General features: G+C 39.7%; 2 protein-coding genes across 9 annotated transcripts in view; one reads left to right on the forward strand and one right to left on the reverse strand.

Moving 5' to 3' along the window:
* Positions 1-27132, forward strand: part of sema6cb (semaphorin 6Cb) — a 171168-nt gene that overhangs the window by 104774 nt on the left and 39262 nt on the right. For all 8 annotated transcript variants that reach the window (XM_032557983.1, XM_032557982.1, XM_032557981.1 and 5 more), the window contains 8 exons: positions 4630-4720; positions 6402-6524; positions 17610-17698; positions 17862-18079; positions 19778-19909; positions 20178-20333; positions 22576-22752; positions 23050-23187. In XM_032557983.1, coding sequence (XP_032413874.1) covers positions 4630-4720; positions 6402-6524; positions 17610-17698; positions 17862-18079; positions 19778-19909; positions 20178-20333; positions 22576-22752; positions 23050-23187 — 1124 coding nt within the window. The remainder of the gene's footprint in view (positions 1-4629; positions 4721-6401; positions 6525-17609; positions 17699-17861; positions 18080-19777; positions 19910-20177; positions 20334-22575; positions 22753-23049; positions 23188-27132) is intronic.
* LOC116716959 (uncharacterized) lies at positions 13065-14816 on the reverse strand. The gene is made up of 2 exons (XM_032557990.1): positions 14352-14816; positions 13065-14315 (listed from the first exon to the last, which is right to left on the reverse strand). Exons 1-2 carry the CDS (start codon positions 14794-14796, stop codon positions 13087-13089), a joined length of 1674 nt encoding a protein of 557 aa, XP_032413881.1. The 5' UTR covers positions 14797-14816; the 3' UTR covers positions 13065-13086.

The raw sequence follows: 27132 nt of genomic DNA on the forward strand, positions 1-27132 counted from the left end.
TTGCAGCGGTATTCCATGAGCTATCAAGCCCACAGGCTGTGGAAGAGTAAATAAAAAGACCTTGTGCCTTAAGGTTGGCTCTGAGACAACCCAGCTGTAAATGCTTAAGTCATGGAATAAAGGGAGACTTGTTCAATAAATGCCACAAATTGAATGAAAGCCTAAAGTGAGATGGATTGGAACATTTTCTTGATAAATAGTCACACACTCATATCTCCACAATTCAATGTGGAGGTTTCAGGGTGGAGTTGCACATATTGTTGAAATATTCAGAACTGCACCCATTAACATAATTGTGATATCTTCCTATTCTCTTGTAGGTAATGATTTACAGCTGGTGTGCTGCTACTGTTGTTTCTTTGACGGTTTCTAAGATTCTGTTCTTTGGTTTTCCTTTGCCATAAGTAGTGACTCTGGCAGTGCAAGACCATTTAAATCTTTATACTGTTGCTGGGAACTGGTTCATCAGAGTTTGATGAAAACATATGGACCAAAACCAATAAATATGAGAGATCCATAAAAACTGCCAAGCTAAATTATTTTTAATGGCCTAATTTGAAAGAAAAACACTAAAAACACTTAGCTTCATGATGTTGCATTGGCATCGAAAGAAAACACACTCACTGTTTCATATTCTCCTTCTTTTATCCCTCTAGTCTCCTCCCAGCAAAACTCACACTTACGACCCTTGAGATCGATGAGAACACATAGTGCTAAAAAACTTTTTTTTTCCCACTTGATGTTTACTCTGCTTCAGCCCTGACCTCATTCTTGATATTTTATTAATGTTTGAACAACATATATAAACAATTTGCCATTTAACTTATAACAGAACCACATTTTATGTATATATATCTATTTTTTCGAAAGTAGTTTGACAGGAAAGAGGGTAATGAGAAAGCCAGAAGACATGCAGCAAATGTCGCCAGGCCGGGAGTCGAACCTGTGACCGCCGGCACGAGGACTAAGGCCTCAATACGTAGATTGTGCGTTGCCCCTGCACCACCACAGCACTCCCCGAACCACATTATGTATATAAAAAACCAGATATAATAAAGCACAGACAGGTTTTGATAGGTGAGGTTTGTCCAGACTATTATGTCTTCTGTTTATTTCTATGCAGTAACACAGCAACCCTATAGTTTTTAACCTTGGTCTAAACCATTAACCTTTTGGAAAATTCTAAAATTAAAATATAATTAGTAATTGCAAAAATTTTAAAAAATATAAACAAAGAAAAGATTTAGAAAATGTAGTGAAATGACTCAATGAAGTCTAAGGGGGTCACTGGGAAGTTGATGCTATATAATTTCTATTGGTCAATGCACCACACAGACATGCACTCAAAATCACTTTTTTACAGCTGGATCTGTATACAATTTGTGAGCTCATTTGTAAACTCTGTGTGTGTAAATAAATCCTTCCTTAAACGTTGTGTACTCTGGACCCGGTTTGTAGTGCTTCAGTGAAACACTGAGGCAGGAGATCAAAGTTTGAGACGTCTAAGTGTGCTCATAAATCCGGAGGTTGCTTAGATCAGCATTTAGAAACTAAGCCGGTGATGTTGAGACATTAGCTTAAAGCGATACTGATATAAACGGTGTGCATAGATAAACAGTTTTCATAACACTACAAAGGATTAAAAGACATTTTTAGTGATGTGATAAAGTAGCTCCAAGCTGACTGTCATGGAAAACCACTTTAGCTTTTGCAGTGTTTTTAGTACAAGGTAAGAACTGGCTCCAGACCCAGACCTGGTTAGCACTGAGTCTGCTTCAGTGGAAAAAAAACTCTACCTCAGTTTTAAACAAGGTTGTTTCAACTCTTTCACAGCACATCATGTAAATAACGTATACCCATTCGCTTATATATTACAGGCTCCAAACTGACTTTCCAAATTAGTCAATATTAACCTTTAAACCTTTTAAACAAGGTCTTTTTTTTAACCTACCACTTTCTCTACATGTTTTTTGAGGTCATAGTGTCAACATAGTTTTGATCCGATTCCCGGAGCAGTCTGAGGGATTATGAAGTAAGCAGAGCTTCTCCACAGGCTGACATTACCTGAATGTTCTCCAAAATCAAACTCTGGCTCAGATGTGCCAGCGGTCCTGCAGAGAAGTTGATGTAAAATGTTTAAAGGGCTGCGTTTCGACCTATATTCACACGTTATCATCTTCCTGCCACAGACTCCCTTTATAAAAAGAGCGGCTGATTTACAGCTTTACCAAAACATCCTCTCGCCTCGCACCCCTCATCTGTTTCCCTCGTCTGAAAAAGGAGGAGGAATGACTGTTCAGACTGCTGGAGAAAGAGGGAAGAAATATAAGTCATAACAAGGAATCTGTTCCTGAAACTGGACAGAAAAAACATGTGCAGGAGAGTGGGGGATTGAATCAGATTTGTGTGGCTGTGAAAGACATGAGTGGATGCCTGTCTATGAATAGGCAGCTTTGCTGCCCAGGCTGCTGAGACAGCTGGTGTGTAGACAGCAGAAAGGCTGTCGTCAGCATGCATTAATGATGAAACAAAATCTTAAAGCGTTACAACCGTCTGTCTTCCTCTGTGCTGTGTCTAATGACCCTGCAGTGTCTTCACAAATATGCAGAACTATCACTTCTAATTTCTGAATTTATTTTTATTTAGCGAAACCCTGAGTCGTTGTGAAGTTTGTGTAATACAGTTGATTCCTATTTCAATAAAAAGGAAAAATCCCTTCAAAAACAACAGGTTGGAGTCTAAACTGCAAAGCTTTCTGTCGTCTTTATTTCAATATTTCTCCTAACTTTCTTAATATTGTTAGACTTTATTTCAAGGAATACCTCAATGGTTATAATTAGCTCTGCAGAATGCAGTTGTCCCGAAGAAAGTCTTGACAGTGCACACCACACTTTCTGAACTACTTTGAAACCATATTTTTTTTACTTTACCATTACAGCAGTGCTTACATGAATGCACCTTTAGAAGTGTTTCTTATAAAATAAACATGTTTCCACCAGCCCTTAAAGCTGCTAATGCGAGGAGTGGACATATTGAAACACCAAGTCGGCCAAACAAATTGTAACTGGGGGCAATAAGAGTTTCTCCCACTCTGAGTTTGATCCCAAGTATCTTGAAATTTGATGTGGGAATGTAGAAAAAATTGGTGAAGTTCAAGATGTATAAATATTTTTGCAAGATTCTGCCTTTGTATTAGCATGAACACTCAAATAGCAGCAGTTTGTTGGATTAAATTTAAAGATTTAGATACCAGCACCTTAACCTTCACCATCTTCGCTAAAGCTGCTCTGCAGAGGACAAACTAGATGTTGCTGCAGTTGTGAGCAATTTCCCTTTAACTGTTGCTACATCCTGAACATTGGAATCAAGCATTAGGAAGTCTGTGGTATATATTTTGTTTCATTTCTGCAACTTTGAAACATGTTTTTGTGAAAACCTCAACAAATCCAATCAAAGTTTGCCTTTGATGCTTCAGTGGAGCGGAGTACAATAAAATTGGAAATAGTGCAGTATGTTTTTTTCATCAAAAGAAGTCAAACTTGCAACGCAGTTGGAATTCTTAAAGCTGTACAGAGATGAAGGTGAAGATCTTGTCTTGCATTTCATATATTTTTAAGTCTAGTTTACATTGTTCGTGGTGTTTATCCAGCACATAGATGTCAAATGTTTTATTTTGAGGTTCCAACAACAGAACTGATTTGTGTTAAACTAATGCTAATTACATATAATGATATGATACCAAAACGGTGACCTGAAATACGTCTTTATCAGATCCAAGTTATGATTTGCGCGAAATTTAAACATCACTATTCGCAATGCCCATCCAGTTTTTATTAGCGTTATTTTATTTTATTTTCTCCACAGTCCTGGTTTTGTTTTATAAATATTGAATGCATAAGCATAACCTTTGTATTCTATAGAACATCAATTAATTATTTTAATCTGCAGTAAGAATAACAATAGACCAGTAATTACGCAAATGTGTCGATCAGATTTACATGGCAAACTAAGCCAACGTGTTAATGGGCTACTAATGTGCAGTATGTGTATATTTCTGTCACCTTACTGCCACAAAGGGCATTGAACCTGCTCTGTGTTCCTTTAGCTTTCACAGCCCACAAACATTCACACTGTTGGGTTTCATGCATTGTCGTGTTTGAAGTTTACAACCTTGTTAACAGCAGGTTGGAAAATAGCAGCTTAATATCTGCGGCCGGGAGATAAACTGGCCTGTCTGCCTGAGCAGCGGGACCTCCACACACTGCTTTTATGGAAACGACCCACATATAATGCATCAAATAAAACTAATCTTTATGGTGCATGTTTTGCCTTTTACTACCACAGATTGATTTAGTACTTATCCTTTATATTCAGCTACACAGTTTACCACATTTCTTTCAGACTTTTGATATAGAGGACAAATTGATTCTTTGCCATCAGTGCTGCAGCCACAATGCAGAGCTTTGCTGATGTTAGTCTTTGTCCCCCAGCCCTAAAACTTTGTATGTGGTCTCATTATAACTTTGTCATTTTCAATTTTTATTATGTACAGCAGCTTGTACTGCCTTGCTATGAAATGTGCTATGCAAATAAACTTGATTGATTGATTAAGCTTTCTCTCTGTTTAAGATGTCGACCCTGGAGCAGGAAGGTGAGGAGGTAGTGGGACAGGCTCGATGTCCCTTCGAATCCCGCCAATCTAATGTCGGCCTTTTCGCAGGTCAGTATTCCAAAGTGGACATTAATTTCAGTGAATTCAAAATAAACCCTTCATAGAATAGACAACCACTGGTCCTGTTTGGTTTTAGTGCATTTTAATTGTACATGTCGGGCTAAGAACCAAACATTTAATGTCACACTGAAGGTATTAAGTTTTCCTACCTATACTTCCTTCATATTGGAAATGCAGAAACCTTGGATTTGCTCCCAGAATCTGAACTTCCATGATGGTGTGTAAAGTTTATAGAACCTTTCAGCTACTATTCTGAAATTTAGCTTGAGGATGTTTTGAGCCTGAACCAAGTTCAGTCGCCCGTCCTGTGAGAAACAGGCTGCTCTCACTCTCAGCCATGCAGTACTGAATGCCTCATAGATTTTTAATGTGAAATAAAGAAAGGAGAGTATTTCTATGACTTGCAACATGTATTTCTTGAGGCAAAAGTCATTTTTAGTGAAGAAAACCCCACAAACACCTAAAAATTATGCCAGTCTAAGAAAACCTTTGACCTAATGTTATGGCTTCTACTACTACTAGTACTAATGTCTTTTCTGCTTTAAAGAAGGTACTTTTTGTTTTGTTATGTTTTGTTTTTAAAGGACCTGAAATCAGTGTTAAATATTTAGTTCCAGGTTTAACTTCTTTGTGTACTGCAGTGTTTGAGTAGAGCCAAACCTAAGATGGTTTAAATGCCAAATATAACAGGGAAAAAACCAATTTATCTTCCTTTAAAAAAAAGCAAACACTTCATAGCTAAACTATGCTTTAATAATTCTCCAATAAGTGTATAATCTTACGATTTAGATTTGATTAGTTTAGATTTTGAAGAGAGCGGAACAGATTCTTCAAAAAAGCATGCAACAACCTTTTAGTTGAGCTCTGAATTGAACGCTAGAATGATGTTTAATTCTATAGACTAAAAATGCCTTGAAATGTTTAAATTGGGTGTTAATGAACACAATTTAAAGAAAATACGACGGCTGGTTTTATGGATGAATTTTACTGTCAACCTGTTATGTTTTTTTGTTATTTCACCAATAAATAATCAGTAAGTGATGAAAAGGAAGTATTTCTTATTTGACCAGTAACAATAGAGTTTTTGGATTGTGCAAAGCAAGACAAATTTCTTTTAAGTTACACAAAGTGCCACATTTTTATCTAGAGATCTTGTCACTCCTATTAGATTTAATTTACAAAACAATAAGAAACAAAAGATAAAATTTAATTTAAAGTGGATGTTGACAGAGATGAGTAGAATACATCATTGAAGGCTTGTGTGGTTAAGAGTGTTATTTTAGTTTTAACGTTTGGCTCTTCAGCTGAGATAATTTATAGTTTCCTCTTTACGATTCTTATTTGCGGTTGGATTTACAGTCACTTTGCTAATATTAGCAGTAAAGAAAACTGATACACCCTGAACACGCTTGGGTCAAACTCGGGAAAGAAGTGAGAGCCAAAGCAGCTCTCTAAAGCTGCCAGGTTTCCACTGACATCTGAGCAAAGTTCACACTTGCTGCTCTTCAGACTGGCATGTTCGCCTACATCTGCTCTACTCAGCCTCCTTTTAAAGAACATGAGCAGCCATCTTTGATCAAAATACATATTTAAAGCCAAGCTTTTGTAATTGTGCTTCCCAACAGTGCATCTCAGTCTCTGCTTTTTTTTTTTTTTTTCTGTCCTTCAGGTGGTGACTTCTACTCTGCAACAATGACTGACTTCTTGGCGAGCGATGCAGTCATTTACAGAAGTCTGGGAGAAAGTAGTCCTGTTCTGCGTACAGTCAAATATGACTCCAAGTGGCTCCGAGGTAATCATCCACATGTGATTTTAGGCTGCTGTGAAATGACCCAGTCACATTCCATTTGTTCCATTTATCAACATTATCAGTCCAAATCTGTAAATAATTTCCAGGACTGACAGAGTTTTTTGCTGCTCATTAATCTGTTTTGTGGAACCAGGTTCAAGAAGCTTTGATAAAAATGAGTTGCCTTTGATGAGATGTCTGGATGTTATTTTCTTGATTGCCGGTGGCTGATTAATTCTCTACTTCTTCATTTGTACTTGTATATTATTTGAAGCACATTCATAGCTCTTAGAAGTTGCCTGTCTGAACATAAAGAAAAGTACAGAATGTAAAGTCTGCTGCCTATTTTATCTAAAAGGAGAACTGATTGTACATCTCACTTATTAAAATGGAATAAGCCTGAATATTGTCATCTTATCTGCATGCTTTATTCCTACCATTTGGTCCTGGTTTCCAAGACAACTCAGTAGGAGACTATGAATAATTTTATCAACTTCTTTTACCATTTTTATTCATAATAGTTATATAAGTAGAGTGGACCCCCGGTATTCACGGGGTTCACAGGACACTGCCACTAAAATCTGCAATTACCTGAGACAGATGTAGCACCGGTATCAAACCGCTAACTGCGCCACTGGACCAGTTCTAGGCTCTAAGGAGTGGGGAGCAAGAATGACAACACCAGAGACCGCTGCTTTAAGTGAAACAAGCCGGCAATTTACTGAATATAAAACACACAAATAAGATACCATAACTAATTAAGTAAATTAATAAATAAATATATTGCAGGTTCTTAATAAGGAAGCAAATAAAAATGAAAAGGGAAAAAAAAAGAAATAAATAAAGAGTATATCACCTTTTCTTTTCACTCTTTAGTTCACCTAGTTCATTTTAATAAGACTAATCTAATTTAATTAGACTGATCTTTGTTCTCCTATGTTATTTTAGACAGTCTAATTTGAATTAGTTAGACCAGTCTCTTTTATTTCCTATGTTGTATCTATTTTGAGATCCCTATTTTTTCTGAGTTAACTCGTTTTCTTTCTTTTACAGGTGAGAAAATACCTCAAACACAATCAAATCAAAATAAATTACAATTGTTCAAATCATACTCAAAGATATAACATATAGAAACCAAAGTATATCACTTTAAATTCGAGTACAACCCGAATATGAAATCAGCTATTCAGTTCGATGAAAAAATCTTAGTTGACTCGATCCAAACAAAAAATAATAATTCAATAAATTATCAGTTCTGTTCAGTTCGGTTCAGTTCGTCCTGGCAGCGAATTACCACACGCAGGAGAGTCCTTCCTTAATGTGATGGAGAAGGTGAATTGAATGTCTGGGTCTGGCTCGCCATCCTGAATCCCGTCCGTGAATCCCGTCCATGAATGTGCACGCCGCACACGGTAGACAAATCCTGACTCCGACCGAGCTTCCAACCAAGCAAAAAAAACTGACCTGTATGACAGGTCGCAAACACAATAAAACTCTTTTTAAATCTTCAATTTATACAAATAAATTCTTCTTGAACTCAATATGTTAATCGGTTAACAATTTATAACGGCTATCAACGGCTATTGTAACGGCTGTTTTTACAGCAAAATACAGTGAAAGTGCGAAAAAATAAACATAAAACTCACCAAAACCGATTTAGTTTAGCGCTCATAAAATTCCCGTCAGTTCCCGACCGGATAGATTATGGTTTTCAAATATAATGTTAACTTTTGTTGTTAACTAATCACTGCGCTTTCCTCTGATTCCTCCTCTGTTCTCTCCCTCCGGGCTGTGTGCTGCGTCACTACGGCGCTGCGTCTGTAACGCTAGTTCCTTAAAGGGGCAGTGACGTTATTTTCTGTCTACAGGTATTTAATCAACTATTTATATCAGATTTTAATGTGGGTTACATCCTCCCCTCTTTACCTAATGCACGTCCCTGTGCATTTTTAAAATTACACTGCCATAACTCTAGGGGTTTTTGGAAAGCTAGGTTTTTCAAGGGAGTCTGTAAACACATCACTCAAGGTGTGAAATAAAGACTGAACTACTGTCACCAACGGATTTCCTAGCTCAGGATAAGTCAGTCTCTTAATCGGTTTTCTGTCTCTAACAGGTCTTCCTGAACAGTCTCTTTCGGTCTGATGGTTCACTTGACTCAGATCACTTGTGTTTTCTTTGCTCGCCTGACCAGGTTCAGTAGAAGGATGGACGTTATCCACATCTTTCTCAGGTAGGTTTCTAATTTCCTGTTCAGCGATTGAGTTTCTCTCCTCAGGGGTAATTGAGTCATCTTTTCCAAAATCAGGTAAGTTTAGGTCATAAGTTTCTACTGGAGCGTCCTCGGGGAAAGCTTTGGCTACGTCTGAAGGATCTTGCACAACAGCAGGCAAGTCAGGTTCGGGTTCAATCCTTTCAGGCAAGTATTCCATAGGTTCGGAAGTTGAGACGAAACCTAGTGTTTCTACTGTTAGGTTTCTTTGATAATGATATTCCTCAGAATCAGATTGGGATTCATTCCCATCAGCTCCATTTGATGTGTCATTTTCAGAATGTTGTCGAGTTTTTGGGCCCCTTACTGCCTTTGGTGGGTTAGTTTCGCTTTCAACAGGAGTCACAGGAAGAAAACCACATGGCAACAGGAGGTCACGATGAAGAGTTCTTTGTGGACCATCTCTTGTCTCGGGCTTCACAACATACACTGGGACGTCTCCGGACTGTCTCAGGACAACATACACGTCGGATTCCCACTTGTCAGCTAACTTGTGTTTGCCTCTGAGTCGGACATTTCGAACCAAGACTCTGTCGCCTTCTTTCAAGCTGGAGTCAACAACATACTTATCAAACCTTGCCTTGTTGCGATTGGCTGTCTTTTTGGCATTCTCAGTTGCTACTCTGTAACTGTCTTCAAGTTGAGATTTCAGGTTGCGGACATATTGCGAGTGAGAGCCTGGTTGATGATTGACTGGTAGACCAAAAGCTAGGTCAACTGGCAATCTTGGCTGACGCCCAAACATTAACTCGTAAGGGGTAAAGCCGGTTGTCTCGTTCTTAGTACAGTTATAAGCGTGTACTAACGGCTTAACATACTCCCGCCAGTGACTCTTCTTCTGGTTTTCAAGGGTTCCCAACATGTTGAGCAGGGTCCTGTTGAAGCGTTCAACAGGGTTCCCTCTCGGATGATAAGGTGTGGTTCTTATCTTTTGAGTGCCAATGAGCTCACACAGTTCTTTTATTGTTCGGGACTCAAAGTCGGGACCTTGGTCACTGTGGAGTTTTTCAGGAATGCCATAATGGACGAAAAAGTGGTCCCACAGGGTCTTGGCCACTGTCCTGGCTTTCTGATTCGGGGTGGGGACTGCCACTGCATATTTCGTAAAATGGTCGGTAATGACCAAGATGTCTTTTGTGTTACTTGAGTCTGGCTCCACACTGAGAAAATCCATGCACACGAGTTCGAGTGGTCTTGTGGCCACAATGTTGATGAGTGGTGCAGCTTTCTCGGGCATGGTCTTACGTCGTATGCAACGGTTGCAGGTTCTGACTTTATCTTCTACCTCAGTTGACATTTTAGGCCAATAGAATCGCTTCCGGACAAGATCTAGCGTGCGCTCTGTGCCCATATGGCCCATGTCGTCATGGAGGCTCTTGAGGACTACGGATCTCAGGGCTTCAGGGAGTACAAGCTGGTAGTGAGTCTGAGCACCCTCTTGTCGCCTGCGATACAAAACACCATTTGAGACTTCCAGTTTGTTCCACTCCCTCAATAAGAGACCAAGCTCAGGAAGTTCTTTCCTCAAGGAGGGTGGGGGTTTCTCTCCGGACTCCACCTGCCTGAGGACTTCACCAATGCAGGGATCAGCATTTTGTTTGTCTCTTAGTTCAGCTGGTGCCAACGGGGGAATGACAGGTAGGCCACCAAGCTGATCCTCCTCTTCAAAGCTTTGAGGGAGAGCCTTTGGATGGTGGGCAAGTGACACGACCAAGGTGGTGCTGGGTGATGTTTCCCCAGGGTGACTGTTGATTACTTCATGGACCAAATGCTTCTCACAAATGGCTTTGATGGTGCTTTCATTCAGGTGTGCATAATCAGCCTCTGACAGGTGTCTTTTTGTGAATTGTTGTATTCTCTCCAACTCTTTTTGTGATGATGTGTCATCAGGTACTCTGCCATGAGGACGTCTGGACAGTCCGTCCGCGTCCTGATTCTGCTTACCGGCTCTGTACTGTAGCTGGAAATCGAATGTCGACAGAGCGGCCAACCATCTGTAGCTCGTGGCGTCGAGCTTAGCTGAGGTAAGAATATATGTTAATGGATTGCTATCTGTGACAGCAAGGAATGTGTTTCCATACAGGTAATCCTGGAATTTCTCTGTTACTGCCCACTTAAGGGCAAGAAATTCTAATTTATGAGCAGGATACCTGGACTCACACTTCGACAGACCTCGGCTCGCATAAGCAATGATGCGCTGCTGTCCCTGTTGCTCCTGGTAGAGAGCAGCACCGAGGCCCGAGGTGCTTGCATCTGTATGTAAAATGTAGGAGAGCTTGGGGTCAGCAAACCCGAGGATGGGTGCGGTTGTCAGCTTTTCGATTATGGTGTCGAACGCTGTTTGGCAAGCTGGTGTCCATCTGTCACCAAAGACGTCCTTTGGATTGAAATACTTCTCAGGGTTCACTGTAGTTTTAGCATGCTTTCTTAGCGGTGGATAGCCAGCAGTGAGCCCGTTGAGTGGCTTCACGATCTTTGAGTAGTCTTTAATGAACCGGCGGTAGTAACCGCAGAAACCCAGGAAGGTTCTTAGCTCCTTCAAGTTGTTTGGTTTTGGCCAGGTTTTTAATGCTGCTATTTTATCAGGGTCGGTCTCAAGGCCATTTTCAGACACAATGTGGCCGAGGTACTTTACAGAAGTTTGGAAGAACTTGCATTTCTCTGGTGACAGTTTCAAGCCAAACTCTTTCAATCGGTTGAGCACACGCATCAACCTTTCCTCGTGCTCCTCCAATGTAGAGGAGAAGATGATTAGGTCATCCAGGAAGACTAGGGCTTGCTTCAAATTCAACTCTCCCATGCAACGCTCCATAAGTCTCTGGAACGTGCTAGGGGCGTTGGTTATCCCCTGAGGCATTCTGTTGAATTCGAAGAATCCTAGAGGACAGACGAATGCGGTTTTGTGTTTGTCTGCTTCCTCCATCTCTATTTGATAGAAGCCTGATTTGAGATCGAGCACCGAGAACCACCTGGACCCGGTCAATGCTGAGAAGGACTCTTCCAGATTAGGTAAGGCGTATGAATCCTTTACTGTTTGTGTGTTCAATTTTCTGTAATCTATGCAAAGTCTGACATCGCCGTTCTTTTTCCGAACAACTACGATCGGCGAGGAGAAAGGTGACTCTGATTCACGGATGACTTCTGCATCGAGGAGTTGCTGGAGATGGGTACGCACAGCCTCTATATCCTGCGGATGTATAGGTCTTGGCCTATGTTTGAACGGCGTCTCATCACTGAGAGTTATATGGTGTTTGATTTTGTCAGTGCGCCCAAAGTCAAGCTCGTGCACTGCAAACACCTCTGGCATGGAACTCAATTTCTTTGTTATCCTCTCTTTCCACTCGTTGGGTACAGGGGAATCAGTAAAGTCAAAATTGAGGCTTGGTTTTTGGTCAGGTTTTATTGGAGAGTCTGAATTAGGGGTTTTGACAGGTTGAACACTCTTGACAGCATGTATCTCTGCTATCACGGTTTTTGAGGACAGGGTGATGTCATGCTGTGACTCGTTTTTAAGCATGACTGGTATGCAGCGTGATAGCTTTGGTGATAGACTTACCAGGCTATCTGTCACCAGGATGCCACCAGGTAGGGACGATGACTTTGGTGACTCTACCATCACCCACCTTCCAACTTCAGATGTTCTGCAGCTCACTGATCCTTGAATTACTTTGGTCTGTCCAGCTGGAATGGTCTTGAGGTCTCTACTATTAAGCCTCACCTCTCCCAGGCTGGAACCAACAGACTGTTTTTTCCGGATTTCAAGGGTCTTTAAGACTACTTTGTAGCCATAGGGAAGAGATTCGAAGTTCTGAGGTGAAATCTCCTCATACTTTTCATAGAGAATATCCAAAGTATTTGTGCCTATAAGCACTGATGATAACGTGGAGCGCATGTCAGGTACAACTAATACTAGCGTAGGTACCTCGATGTCGACTCCAAGCAAGCTCTTTGGGAATCTGATGGTGGCCTCAACATAGCCAAGATAAGGGACGCTTTGACCGTTGGCTCCTTCCACTTCAAGCAGGTCGTTCAAGGAATTGAGAGGCAAGTGAGACAAGTTCTCTAGATAGAAGGAGTTGGGGATCGTTGTTACTTGGGAGCCTGAATCCAACAAGCAACTACAGTCTTTGTCAGCTATGGTCACTTGTGCGGTGCACTTGGCTCCAATCAGCCCTTTTGGCAAGGTCACTGACTGTCTCTGTGTGTGAGAGTACACATGGGCTCTGTGCAGCTTCTTTTTGGGACACTTTTCCTGTGTTCCAGTCCCTGTTTGTCCCACAACCGGAACTGGGTCTAGTTTAAAGGATCAGGCTTTGAAGTGCCATGTTGACTGTCCCATGCTAACTGCTTTTCTTTTAGCTGCTTGTTCTTCCTAGCCACAAGAGATGGGTTCGGCTCACTTTCACACTGGGGCTTAATGTGCCCATCCTCTCCACATCTAAAGCAATACCAGGGCCTTGGTCTATTGCTTGTGGTGTTGTTTGCATTTCGGCTGTGGGGTTGCAGCCTTTGAGATGTATGAGTGATAGCTGGGGAATGTGTGTTAACTGTTTGGGGAGCTAGTGGTCTGACAGCTGATTTAGCTTTTCTACTGTCTTTCTGTGCGATACGTGTGAGCTGGGACTGTAGATCAGTTATTTGTTTCTTTAAGTCTTGTATTTCAGACCTGTGATCAGGAGCTGGCTGAGATGAGCTGCAGCCTTCTTCACTCTGCACATAAACACCTTGATAATGAGAAGACACTTTTGGCTTTGAAACATTGAAGTGCTGTTTCATGCGTAAAGCTTTGGAAGAACGTTTATCTTCTGCTGTGCGGAGTAACAGGAGAAGTTCAGCAAAGGTGGGTGGCTTCTGCTTCTTTTGTTCTAGCTGTAGTTCAGCTATCAAGATGTTATCCCAGCAGCCTCTGACAAATTGTCTGAGAAGGTGCCGGTTAAGGTCGTTTGCAGTTACGCCTCCCCTTCTGAGGGTGGTACTCAACATCACCTGCAGCCGTTGTAGATAAGCTGAAGGTTTTTCGCCATTATCCTGCATTGTGTTGAGATACTTTGCAAAGAGGTCATCTCCATCCTCGACTGTGCCGAAAGCAGAGTCCAAGATCTCCAAGTATGCATCAAGAGGAGAATCAGGTGTCAGGTGCCTCACAATATCAAGGGCGGGTGATAAGAGACTTTCGAGAAGTTTTCGTGACTTGTAAAGATCAGACTGTGTTGTATCTTTAAGAAGAAGTTCCACATTGGAGCGCCATGTCTCATAATCCACTTCACTGTTGGGACGTGGGAAACGCCCAGAGAAGGGTCTGAGTCTCAAGGAAGTGTGCACTTGCAGAGCAGAGTCTTCATTTCTCACTATGTGCTCAACAATTACTTTTTGTATGTCAGGTGGATTGACATAGGAAAGTTTAAGAGCAGGCTGTGTCTTTTCTTTAGATGGTGTCGTTGGTGGAGACCAACGATGTTGAACATGCTGCTGCAGGGCTATACTGGGAAGGGGGGCTACCTGTACAGCATTTTCAGGGGCATGTTGCTCTGGGGTATCAGGTGAGTTCTGCTCTGCATCTTCATCTTGGGACTCTGAGTGATCTTGATCGAGAGTCTCACCGATGAGGGAGAGCTCTTCTCTGAGGACAGCTGCAAAGTCTTTACCAGTCTGTTTTGCAATGTCCTTTAACTCTGAAAGGTAAGTCTGTGTAGCTGTCTTGCTAGCTACAGGTGTGTAAACATTAGCTAGGGCCCTAATGTGGTAGGTGACATCATTCTTAGTTTTACTGTTAAGCCCATATGGCAATGAAGGTAAAAGAGATTGCATAGCTGCGCCATACACATACTCTACGATAACCTGTTTGGGTGAATCTGGTTCAGTGAGATCTACTGGGATTACTCTTTGAATGGAACCATATTGTCCCAAGAAGTCGCTTAGTTCGTCATCAGTTTCTGTATTGGTCATGCCGCTAACTATGACAGAGTTAGGGATTTTTACATTACTGGTTTGAACGATATCCATGTTTTTAACACTAATAATGCTATACGGTCTCTGGTTTCTAGTTTAAATGCTTTAAGCCACTCCTGGCTGGCTCGCCAAGTTTGTAGCACCGGTATCAAACCGCTAACTGCGCCACTGGACCAGTTCTAGGCTCTAAGGAGTGGGGAGCAAGAATGACAACACCAGAGACCGCTGCTTTAAGTGAAACAAGCCGGCAATTTACTGAATATAAAACACACAAATAAGATACCATAACTAATTAAGTAAATTAATAAATAAATATATTGCAGGTTCTTAATAAGGAAGCAAATAAAAATGAAAAGGGAAAAAAAAAGAAATAAATAAAGAGTATATCACCTTTTCTTTTCACTCTTTAGTTCACCTAGTTCATTTTAATAAGACTAATCTAATTTAATTAGACTGATCTTTGTTCTCCTATGTTATTTTAGACAGTCTAATTTGAATTAGTTAGACCAGTCTCTTTTATTTCCTATGTTGTATCTATTTTGAGATCCCTATTTTTTCTGAGTTAACTCGTTTTCTTTCTTTTACAGGTGAGAAAATACCTCAAACACAATCAAATCAAAATAAATTACAATTGTTCAAATCATACTCAAAGATATAACATATAGAAACCAAAGTATATCACTTTAAATTCGAGTACAACCCGAATATGAAATCAGCTATTCAGTTCGATGAAAAAATCTTAGTTGACTCGATCCAAACAAAAAATAATAATTCAATAAATTATCAGTTCTGTTCAGTTCGGTTCAGTTCGTCCTGGCAGCGAATTACCACACGCAGGAGAGTCCTTCCTTAATGTGATGGAGAAGGTGAATTGAATGTCTGGGTCTGGCTCGCCATCCTGAATCCCGTCCGTGAATCCCGTCCATGAATGTGCACGCCGCACACGGTAGACAAATCCTGACTCCGACCGAGCTTCCAACCAAGCAAAAAAAACTGACCTGTATGACAGGTCGCAAACACAATAAAACTCTTTTTAAATCTTCAATTTATACAAATAAATTCTTCTTGAACTCAATATGTTAATCGGTTAACAATTTATAACGGCTATCAACGGCTATTGTAACGGCTGTTTTTACAGCAAAATACAGTGAAAGTGCGAAAAAATAAACATAAAACTCACCAAAACCGATTTAGTTTAGCGCTCATAAAATTCCCGTCAGTTCCCGACCGGATAGATTATGGTTTTCAAATATAATGTTAACTTTTGTTGTTAACTAATCACTGCGCTTTCCTCTGATTCCTCCTCTGTTCTCTCCCTCCGGGCTGTGTGCTGCGTCACTACGGCGCTGCGTCTGTAACGCTAGTTCCTTAAAGGGGCAGTGACGTTATTTTCTGTCTACAGGTATTTAATCAACTATTTATATCAGATTTTAATGTGGGTTACACAGACTTTAAAACACTTATGTGTATTTTAATAGTTTATGTACCAAATTTACTGTAATATGCATTAATACACACAGTGTAAATAATCTTAGCACTACCACAAAAGCTAACATTCATGGTCTTCCTTGTTTCTACTCTTAGACCACAGCCAATCAGCAAATAGGAAAATGGATCAAAATGCCAGTCATGTCAAGAAGCATTGTGCTTGTGTAATTCAACTTCCCTAGATGTTTTTTTCTTTTGAATATTTTAAATAATGCACTATGAAAAAAATCTGCAAATCGGACGATTTTCTGCAAACAATTTAGAGTTACTTTTGACAGAGAAACCTATAAATAAATCCGTGAGAACTGACCTGCAAGTAGACTGGGTCCACAGTACAATCAACCCTCTAAATAAAACACATTTAATTCATTTAAAAATAAAGAAAATTAAAATAATTTGTCCATTTTCCACATTAATAGTACTTCAAAACAGTGGCATTACTTCTGTCTAAAAGCACTGGATTGGAAGAACAAAATGGTGGAAGATAAATGAATAACAACTGATAATTAAGACATATTGTACCACTTTTTGCTGCTCTGGCACCTCACGCATTGTTGTCTTTATTGTGGTTAATAAGCACCAGTCCAGGTTCGGTGCCCTGTGTTTACAACATTCACTCTCAGGCTGCTCATGTAGCTGAGCTGTATTTGAAGTAAGTCATAACTTCTGTTGATGACTGGAAATGTAATGAAAATCTGCCCCAACATTGTTATTGTACAGATTTATGACTGTCAAATGCAACAGTTTGTAGGATAAAGCCACACAGATGCCTTACACAGTGCATCCACTCCTTTGATTGTCCTGATGCAAGTGACTCTACACCACCATCCAAATTCATTTATATTTAGGAAAACTAATCTCCACACCTGATTGGATCCAGCAGGTTGACTTTAGTGCAATATTTGTGAGGTTTAACCTCACAAATATTGCATCCTCTTTAAAAACCAATGTTCATAAGGAACTATTTAATCTTCTTTTGATTATTGTTTTTGAACTTCCATTATTTTGCAAAATCTAAAACAAAATTTTTACCAAAATTAATTTTTTGGCAGACTTCGGTGAAGCTTGAATCTGAATGAACAGTTTGGAAAACGTCTGTGCCAGGTTGATGCTTTTCTAACTCGAGCTGATTATAATGTAATCTGTGTGACCGTTGATCCTGGACCATCTGTGCTCTTTTGATACAATAGTTTTCTGTTGACTGTTTGTTCTTCTGCCTCTTTCCCAATATGCAAATTTGCAATTTCACATTGCGGAAGATTTCTTTGAGCCCTGTGTTTACCACATTCACTCTCAGGCTGCTCACGAAGCTGAGCTGTATTTGAAGTAAGTCATAACTCAAACTGCGTTTTATGATGTGCCTTTTTCTCCTTCTTTAGAACCCCATTTTCTTCACGCCATTGAGTACGGGAACTATGTGTACTTTTTCTTCAGCGAGATTGCAGTGGAGTACACCACCCTAGGCAAGGTGAGCGGAATAAACAACTTTCTTTCTAAGCAGAATAAACGCCAACAACAGCCTTGCTTGTCATGCAAACCATATCCTCTGTTTCTCATTGGCTCTTCCTGGTTGTGTTGGATTATAAATCATCTGGTAGAGGTTGAGGATTTTTCTGCTCCTGTCTCTTCAGGTCGTTTTCTCCAGGGTTGCACGAGTGTGTAAGAATGACAATGGGGGTTCCCCGCGGGTCCTGGAACGGTACTGGACATCTTTCCTGAAAGCCCGGCTGAACTGCTCCGTTCCTGGAGATTCTTTCTTTTACTTTGACGTTCTGCAGTCACTGACCAATGTCCTCCAAATAAACCACCGGCCTGCGGTCCTTGGAGTTTTTACCACACAAGCAAACAGGTGGGGATAAGGAAGATGGGGTGGACGTGACTGTGTTAAGCAAACACCTAAATATTTCTCATGCAAGGTCACAGCATTGATGTACAGATCTTGTACTGTTGTTGTATGACCAGGAGAATGTGAAAGAAATGTACAATACTAAGGGTAAAGTAGCATTTTTTGGTCCACAGCAGCATTCTTTTAATCATAATTATAATTGCTTAATTATTTAAAGGTTATTTGTGTCCATCTCAATTCGCATCCTCAATTTACACACATAACTGCGCCTGTCCTGCATCAGTGACAACCTTATGGTGCAATCAGTCATTCAAAGAGCTCTGTTTTCTTTATCTGATTAAATGCTCATGTCATTACTTCACATGAACACTGTTCATTCAAACAATTTCTCCAGTTTCTCAGTCAGATTAAGAGTGTTTGTATCATTCACAATTATTTTAGTAAACTACCTTAGTCAGGGGGAAATTTCATACCAGAACTTTTTTTCTTCTTTTTATTCAATCTCCCATGCCACAGTTATTGACCTTCCTTCATTTCATACTTACAACCCAGTTTTGCCAATAACATTCAGCAAAGTTGGAATATACAGAAAGATGGATTTTCTCTTTGCACAACTTTTCTAGATCATCTCTTTTGCACCCCAGAGACGAAGGTCACCTGTGGGGTAACCACTACCCCCGGGGCGACCTTCATCTCACCCCAGAAGTGTTTTTGTTTTGTTTTTTTTCCACTCACTTTATATGTGGAGGCTGAAAAAGTCTTGGAATAAAGTTTAATTTTGTCTGATAGAATCAATTGAGACTCAAAATCTAAATAGATTTATTGGCTAAGATTTGTAAACAAGGACTTTGCTTTCTATGTGCTGCTTTGGTCATATGATTTAAATCATCATACCAATAAAAGAGCTATTGATTAGCATTTTTTCAGTTGTCTGACAAAGACCACTATTTTTTTATTTAAAATGCGCTGGTATTTCAGGGAAAGTAATAGGAGTGTTTTGTATTGTCTGCTAAAGTTTAAAACTTACCTACAGTATAGTTAAGAGGAATTTTAAAAAATGGACCATTCACACCACAAAAAAGAACAAAAAAGCTAATTTGTATGAAAGTACTTTTGTGATGGTAAAATGACTGTGATTTATTTAAACACTGGTTAAGAGATAATAGAAATTACAACAATGCTTCAGCTGCGTTTTTCAAAGTGATTATGAATGTATTATTTGTGCAGACAGTTTGTTAAAAAAATTATTTCTTATTTCCCCTAACATAAGATTGTTCCCCATGAATAATTAATTAATGTAACAATAAGCTACTGCAATAAAAGATGAGTCTATCTTAACAATTTTTGCACATCTTTACTATCCATGCCAGAAAGTGTGAAGGGTGCTTTATTTTGGAATGATGGTTGGGACATCAAATCAGGTTTTAACATTTGAGGTTGTCTCTAAAATTATAGGCCTATGCATAATTATGGATCCTCAGCAAGAAGATGAATGCACTGGTTTAAATGCACAGAATTTCTAAAACCTCAACTTTCTCCCAACATGCATTTGGATTTTTAGCAGCATTTAGACACACTTTATACAGATATTGTAAACAGATATATCCAGGTGGCTCTTACTTTGATTAAACCTCAGCTATACATACAGGTGTAGTGAAATTGAATAATTTTAATTAAGAATATCTCCTTCTCCTGGGGCAGCATCACCGGCTCAGCAGTCTGCGGTTTCTACATGGACGACATAGAGAAGGCCTTTAATGGAAAATTCAAGGAGCAGAGAAACAGTGAGTCAGCATGGACACCTGTTCTAGAAGAACAAGTCCCAAAGCCGAGGTGAGTGATGCGTCTTTAAACTGCAAACTGTCACTTTCCTCCAGCTTGTTTTTGTGTGTTTGACAAAAGAATTTTTGCAGCTGCTGTTATTATTATGCTTAGACATCTTGTGGAAAATATAAAATAATAAAACAAAACACGCACATAAGACACCTGTTCTGCCCGCCTGCTCTTCGCGGAAAAACAAATGGCTTGCAAGTGTTTTTGCATCTGTGTTTGTTGAACGGGATTTATGTCTTGTTCTCTTTTTTTTACTGTTATCGTACAGGCCAGGCAGCTGTGCAGGCGAAGGCTCTGCAGCCACCTACAAGTCCTCCACCACTTTCCCAGATGAAACTCTGACCTTCATCAAGTCATATCCGCTCATGGATGAGTCTGTCCCCTCAGTCAATGACAGACCCTTCTTCACCCGCACCACCAGCAGGTAGACAATTTGCTCTAATCACCGGACTTATGATAGAAATAAGGAATTGTTTAATTTGGGGGAAAGAAGAGCAGACAATTGCTTAATCCCTTAATGCATCAGTCCTATGTTATTAAGGTACTCAGTTTGTTACAATAGCTCATCATGAACAGAGAGGTTATCATTTTTTAGTTTCCAGACACGCTAAAGTTGAGCATCAAACTGGCCCTTACTGGCCTACTGGAACTGTAATTTATAGCTGGTATTATAAGTGTACTCACCACTGTATAATAGCAATTTTTTCTGACTAAAATAAAATAAAAAACATGATGAATCATTTAAAATATTTGGCAACTTCCCTGAAACATATACCCTGCACAAATTAACTGAAACAGAAATAAACTTGCTAGAGGAAAAAATATGCTAATAACGATGTTGCACAAGCATGCTGACTGAAACGCTGATATTTTGTTGAAGTTACTTTTGATTGAATGTTAGCATTCTGTCAAAAGAACAAAACAAACTATAAATGTTTCACATAAACTGTTGATTGGTCATAATCATGTGGTACAATATAATTGCAATAAAGTGCAAAAATTGTATTAAAATATAATTTATGTACTGATTGCTTGTAAAATACCGTTTGATCTCAGTCACAACAGCAATTTAATTATAGTTAGATTTATAACACATGCATAGGTCTTCTCTACTGAACACTCAGGTAATCATTTCAGAAGTTACTGTAGTTTTCGGGGGGCGTACAAACTTTATTTTTCAACAGTTTACAGCAGCATGTAGTGTCCCCTTTGCTGAATCAAATTAAAAACATCACCTACTAACTTCCATATTGCGGTTCAGTATTTGAGGTTTATGAAGCAGTGGTCAATTCTTTAATGAGCTGTATGCATTTATTCTCTGTAACAACACAATGTCCAACACTAGCAGTGTTTTCACATGCAGGACTCTTGATTGGTATAGACGAGGGAGCTCAGGTGGAACGCTCAACCTTGTACCTCATTAAAACCCATTGAATTTACTCAGCGGTCGATCTCAGCCTACATCAAAGGCAAGGCTCACAGAGAGAGGGTCTTTTTTCGAGTGCAGCCCTGACCTGCAGGCGCTCCACAGCAGCGTGCATCGAAAGGCAGGAAGCCGTCGGTGTATGGGAGAGCGCTTCGCATGTTGTGACATTTGAGAGTCCACTGATGGCAGACGATGATACGGTGGACATGGAATCATGAAGTGCCACAAGTGTTTCATTCACCACAGCATAGGCCTCAGACAGGGGTTGTACACACACATCAGATACACAGATTCAGCCTTCCAACACACACACGCAGACACACAGCATACAGGGGCTGCCTCTGTGCTTCCTGAAGCAGAGCCAGGCTGACAGCCAGCCAGACACTGCTGTGTCTCCACACTGGGGAAACGTGTACCGCTTCACATCTGGCGCCAAAAACATCACATCTGCCGCGCTTTTTCCCCTGGGACCTGCTAGATAAATGAAATCCCACCACAGACGCATCACGCCGTACTGCCGAACCCTTACAGGGATGTGCCAGTCAAGTGTGTGTGGGTAAACACAGCAACCTGTGTGGGACCATCTGGGAGGCGGACACGGGGACAAATGAGGGCGCAGAAACTGCTCCCGGTGTCCGTGGGGAAAGGATCCAGAAGGAATGTCGTGCCAAAAATATTATTAGTCGAAATTTGTTTGTTTAAATCCTCATGCCGTGATGTCAAAGTGCAGTCATAGAAAATGAATGAACAGGCAGTGGACTCAAGGTGCCCTTCAGCAAAGCCTGCAAGTCCCAGCAGCTCCAGTGGAGCCTGCAGTAGACGGTGATACTGGTCAGATCCCTGGTGGAACCACAAGGATCACGGTGAATATGAAGCAGAGCGTTGCTGCACACGAAGCAGCAGCCACCAGACAACCTCATGAATGTCAAACGTCATGCAAAGAGAAAGTTGAAATCTGGGACTGAAAACTAGACAGAGTGTGGGAAAGTGGTTGAACAGCATGAAAGATGCATCGATTGAATAGTCGTGGGTGGACAGATAGATGCATTAATAGGATGAAGGGATTAAAGGGAGTAGGCGATGGAAGAAGGGGATGGTGTGTTGGCAGATGAATTGATTGCGCACTGAGGATTTACACAATGAGCCCAGTGGTCGCCCACTCTTTGTTTTGTTTACTGCTGGAACCCAACATTTCCCCAGCAAATAGAATTAATAGTTTTTTCTTTTGTATCCCATTAAGGTTTAAGTTAACCCAGATAGCTGTGGACACATCAGCTGGACCCTATAAGAACTACACGGTGGTGTTCCTGGGCTCAGATAACGGTCATGTTCTGAAGATCCTGGCCAGCTCAGAAGGAGCCAACGCTTCCTTCAACTCCCAACTACTGGAAGACATCGACGTCTACAACCCAAACAAGTTAGAGAACACATCCTTTATATCAGTGTTATCTACCAATGGCTTTATTTCTCTGTTCATTTGCTTTTCTTTTGTTTCTTCCACTTCCTCCTTGTTCTGCCTTGATCAGTCCCTCCCACTTGCTCTTTGGTCTGTTGTAACACTTTACATCGTCTTATACAGCTGGAGAAATTTTTTTTGTCTCATCTTTTGTCACAGCTTGAAATTCTCATCAACATGAACTTAAATTTACTTATGACATGTTGTATAGTAGATAAAATGCATGCTAAGCCTTTTTTCTTTGATTCGTGTTCTCAGGTGTAACGTGCGAGGGGAGGACAGGAGGGTTCTGGGTCTGGAGCTGGACCGGGATCATCATGCTCTCTTTGTGGCGTTCTCCAGCTGTGTGATCCGAGTCCCACTCAGCCACTGCCATGACTACACAAACTGCAAGAAGTGAGTAACTTGGAAATATACCTATAGTATTACTATCATGCAGAGAATTCACAATATTAGAGATGCAAAGATCAGAACTGAGATTTGCTCATACAGATTTGTGTTGATTTGGGGTTCATTCACACCATCCCTGTTTGGTCTGCTGTAATCAAACTCTGGTTTGTTTGCCTATAATGTCCAGCTCATTTGGGGAAGTGACTATAGTTCATATATGTATATTACTAAAGAAGGTAGCTCAGTAGTGTCCAAAGTCAGTTCTCAAATATTTTAATGGTTTTCCTTTTTTTTTAACCACACCTGTATCAAATGAATGGGTCATTAATAGAACATGTTGCCATGCTGCAGTAATTCAACCATATTTTTAAAATGAGCTGTGTTGGAGTAAGAACACATTGGACACAACTCTGATATTTCCCCCAAGCTGTCAATATTTCTAAATCTGACATGTTCCGGGACAGGAAGGGAGTGATAGCTCAAACAGATGAAACAGAAGAGCATCTCAATCATCTCTGTGCTTCTTTTGACTTATATTTGAACACCTCACTGGCACTACCCTGCCACCTACCCTGTACTTTCCTCTATGCCGGCACTCTGTTTGTACACTTTAATCATATTACTGATTACTCCTTGAGAAAGTAACTTAGTTAGATTACTGATTACTTGATTTGGAAAGTAACTAAGTTACATTAAAAGTAACTTTTTTAGTTACTTTCAGCAGCTGCTAACAAAAACGCTCCTCCACCTGTGAAAATTACATTGATCTTTGCCAAAACTTAATTGCAAGTTATTTTATAATGGTAACATCAACAATGTGTCTCCACTTCTATGGTTGAACTGAAGGGGAGATTGTTAAATGGTTACAGCAGTACAAAAAAACCTTTAGTAATTTGTGTGTTCCAGTATTGTCAGTATTGTCTGGAAAACCATAAATAGGATTTTACTCCCCCATCCCCCCAGCGTTCAGGTTCAGCGTTACGGCCCTGCGTTTGGTGTCAGAGCGCAACGCACAACAGCTCTCCTCCTGCAAACTCTGGGGTTTAGGTCTGTTTATTTTCAAGCCCAAAAACCGCAACCCGCAACTCATTAAATCTGCAAGCGACTTTAGAAGAAAACAAGCCGAAAGCTGCTTATAATAATCGGACTTGGTGAGTGAAACTCAAAATACTTCCTGTTTTTCCTGGAACAAAATGCGCATCTCCCTCTTCCCTCCATTGTTTATGTTTCTGTCACCTTGTGATACTGTCGCATAGAAACGGCGGTCACTCCCCAAGACGCATAGAGGAAATAAAATGTAATTGCAAAAGAAAATAGTAATGCAAAGTAATTTTGATAAGTAACTGTAGTCTGACTACTGGATTTGAAATAGCAACGCGTTAGATTACTCATTACTGAAAAAAAGTGGTCCGACATCGGTCACTAACATCACTGCCTCTGACAGACCCTGATGAGTCGTCTTCCTTGTAAATAGCTTATATTTAGCTCTGACATTAAGTACTTTGCTATTAGGGATCTGTGATGCATCAAAAATGTTGTGTTATCGCAGAAATGGCACCGTGGTTACATTCCAACTGATGCTGTTTAATCGTTTATGTTTTTCTATATTTTATAGAATTCAGAAAATAACATTTATATCAAATCTATAGAATCAAAACTTTAGATTCCTATTTGTGAAGATACAGAAAGAAAAACATGGAAAGGATGTAAAGAGTCTCAGAATAAATGTTGTAACTCATGAAAGATGGTTCTCTACAAGGAAAATTTCTTCTCAGCAAATCCCCATCCCCAACTCTGATGCTTTCGGTGCTTACTGCTTTACCACAAAACCCCTGCCGGTATGGGAGAGCATGAATAGATACAAAATTCTTTCCTATTTTCTTTGTTTTAAATCTTGCTGCTGCATTTTACACAATGCACTGGAGAGTCACAAAGACCAAGGGAAGTTTCAGAACATTGAGCAAGAATCTTTTACCATATGCAGCTAGTAAAATAACTATTGAACACGTCAACGCTTTTCACAGAAAATATATTTGTATCTCTTTTGACATAAAATTTAAACCAGGTCTCAGAACCAATCCAAATAATCAACACCTGCAAATAAATCATTAGAATCATTTGTTCACAAATTAAGTTATGGTTAAAAAATCTAAATGTCATAAAGACTAACTATTTAACACATTTAAAATAAGTTCTTACTATAAAGCCTTTTTGATAGTAACTTCAAAGTGTCTCTGTGCATTGCTCAGGTGGGATTTTGACCAATTCTTTCACACAAGTAAAAGTCTTCATATCCTGTAGGTTCTGAGTCGATGTTCTCTGATTTTCTTGTCTTTAGACTTTCAATTAGATTTATGTCAGTTGATTAACCAAGCCATTCTTGCAATTTACACCAACCTTCAGAGGATATTCAACATGCTTTTTTCTAGTAGTGGAGTCTTATGCAGTGATTGTACACAAAATCATTTGAGTGCATTAATTACTTATTTGATGAGAGAAACTGTACCTGCTTCTCTTTTACAACCTCTCTGCAAGTACTCCATGTCTGTTGGAAACCTCTTTAAATTATTCTTTGAATCCTCTGTTGAAAATCTTACAGAGGGCACCTGGCTATGGCTGCTTTATGGTGAATTTATGTTCTTTCCACTTCCTGATTATGAACCAAGAAGTACTTACAGGAACGTTAATAGGTTTAGAAAATCAGCTGCAGCCATTGCTGTCCTTGCTTTTCCTGTCTTTCCACTCTGCGCAAAACTTTGATAATCAACACATTTTTATTGACTGTCATTTGATGTCAAAACAACTGGTAATGATTTCATATAACTGGAGCAGGAATGCTTTAAACACACTGACAAATTTCAGATGGTTTATTGGTACTTATGTCCTGCACCATAAAACTTCCTTCCACATTAATTTATGGCGCAGCTTGTTGATAATTTTGTTGTATGTCTTTATTATTTGGGTTTTTGCCTCCAACTGGCTTGAATTTCATGCTAAAAAAAATATAATTATTAAGTAAAACATTGATTTCTTATGTATTTATTTTAACCGCTCTATTTAACCTCCTACTTGTGTGCAATAAATTATATTGAATTAAATTTGTCGGTGAAGCAATTCAGAAGATTAGCTTGCATTCTCTAACAAGGTTAGTTGTTTCCATTGATTGTATGAGCTAAGCTGGACTCACAAAATTTTTTTCTTAAAAAATGTGTTAATGCAAATGAGGTTTATTAGGACCATTGCAGCAAATTCTGTACAAATCTGGCTATATCTCGAAGTACATTTTTGACTATTTGCAAAACCCTTCAGGTAGAAAAGCAACCGTACACTGGCTTAATCTTTAGAGCTGAATAGATTAACTTTTCCCACAAACAACCGGTAGTTAATATGTCGTTGTGAAAAATAATGTGGTGTCACAAATTGAATATATGATTAAAAGATGAACACTTAATTAAATTTGTCTTATAAACAATACTTTTCTGAAATATTTTTGAAAAATAGACTATTTGGACAGAAGTTATGGTTTTAATCATACTTTTTTCCACCTCAGAAACATGATTATTATATGTTTTAAGTGTTTTAAACTGTTTAAAATAAAAACTTGCACAAAGCATTGATTAAAAAACAGCAGCTGAATCGTAGTGTCTTTCTTTGACTCCAGCTCCTTTGTTTTACCAAAATCTATGTTGCCCCAGCTAATGTAGTTGGTTTCCAGTTTCATGATCTATTTTTGGGGCTGTGAGGAATGTTGGCCTCTTGCAACCCCCACTCTTTACTTTACTCCATCAAAATCAGAGGAGGGATTTCTTCTTCAGCTTGTTTTGGGAGTGTGTATACCCCCGTAGCATGCAAACCCCACATTGCAAATGTCTGGAGAAGCTCTCAACATTGTTTAGTCAGAAATTGGTTCCAGCTGATTGGCTGGTAGCCAGCATTGGCTTTTGTAAGATA

This window comes from Xiphophorus hellerii, chromosome 3 (genome assembly GCF_003331165.1).
Source record: "Xiphophorus hellerii strain 12219 chromosome 3, Xiphophorus_hellerii-4.1, whole genome shotgun sequence".
NCBI lineage: Eukaryota > Metazoa > Chordata > Actinopteri > Cyprinodontiformes > Poeciliidae > Xiphophorus > Xiphophorus hellerii.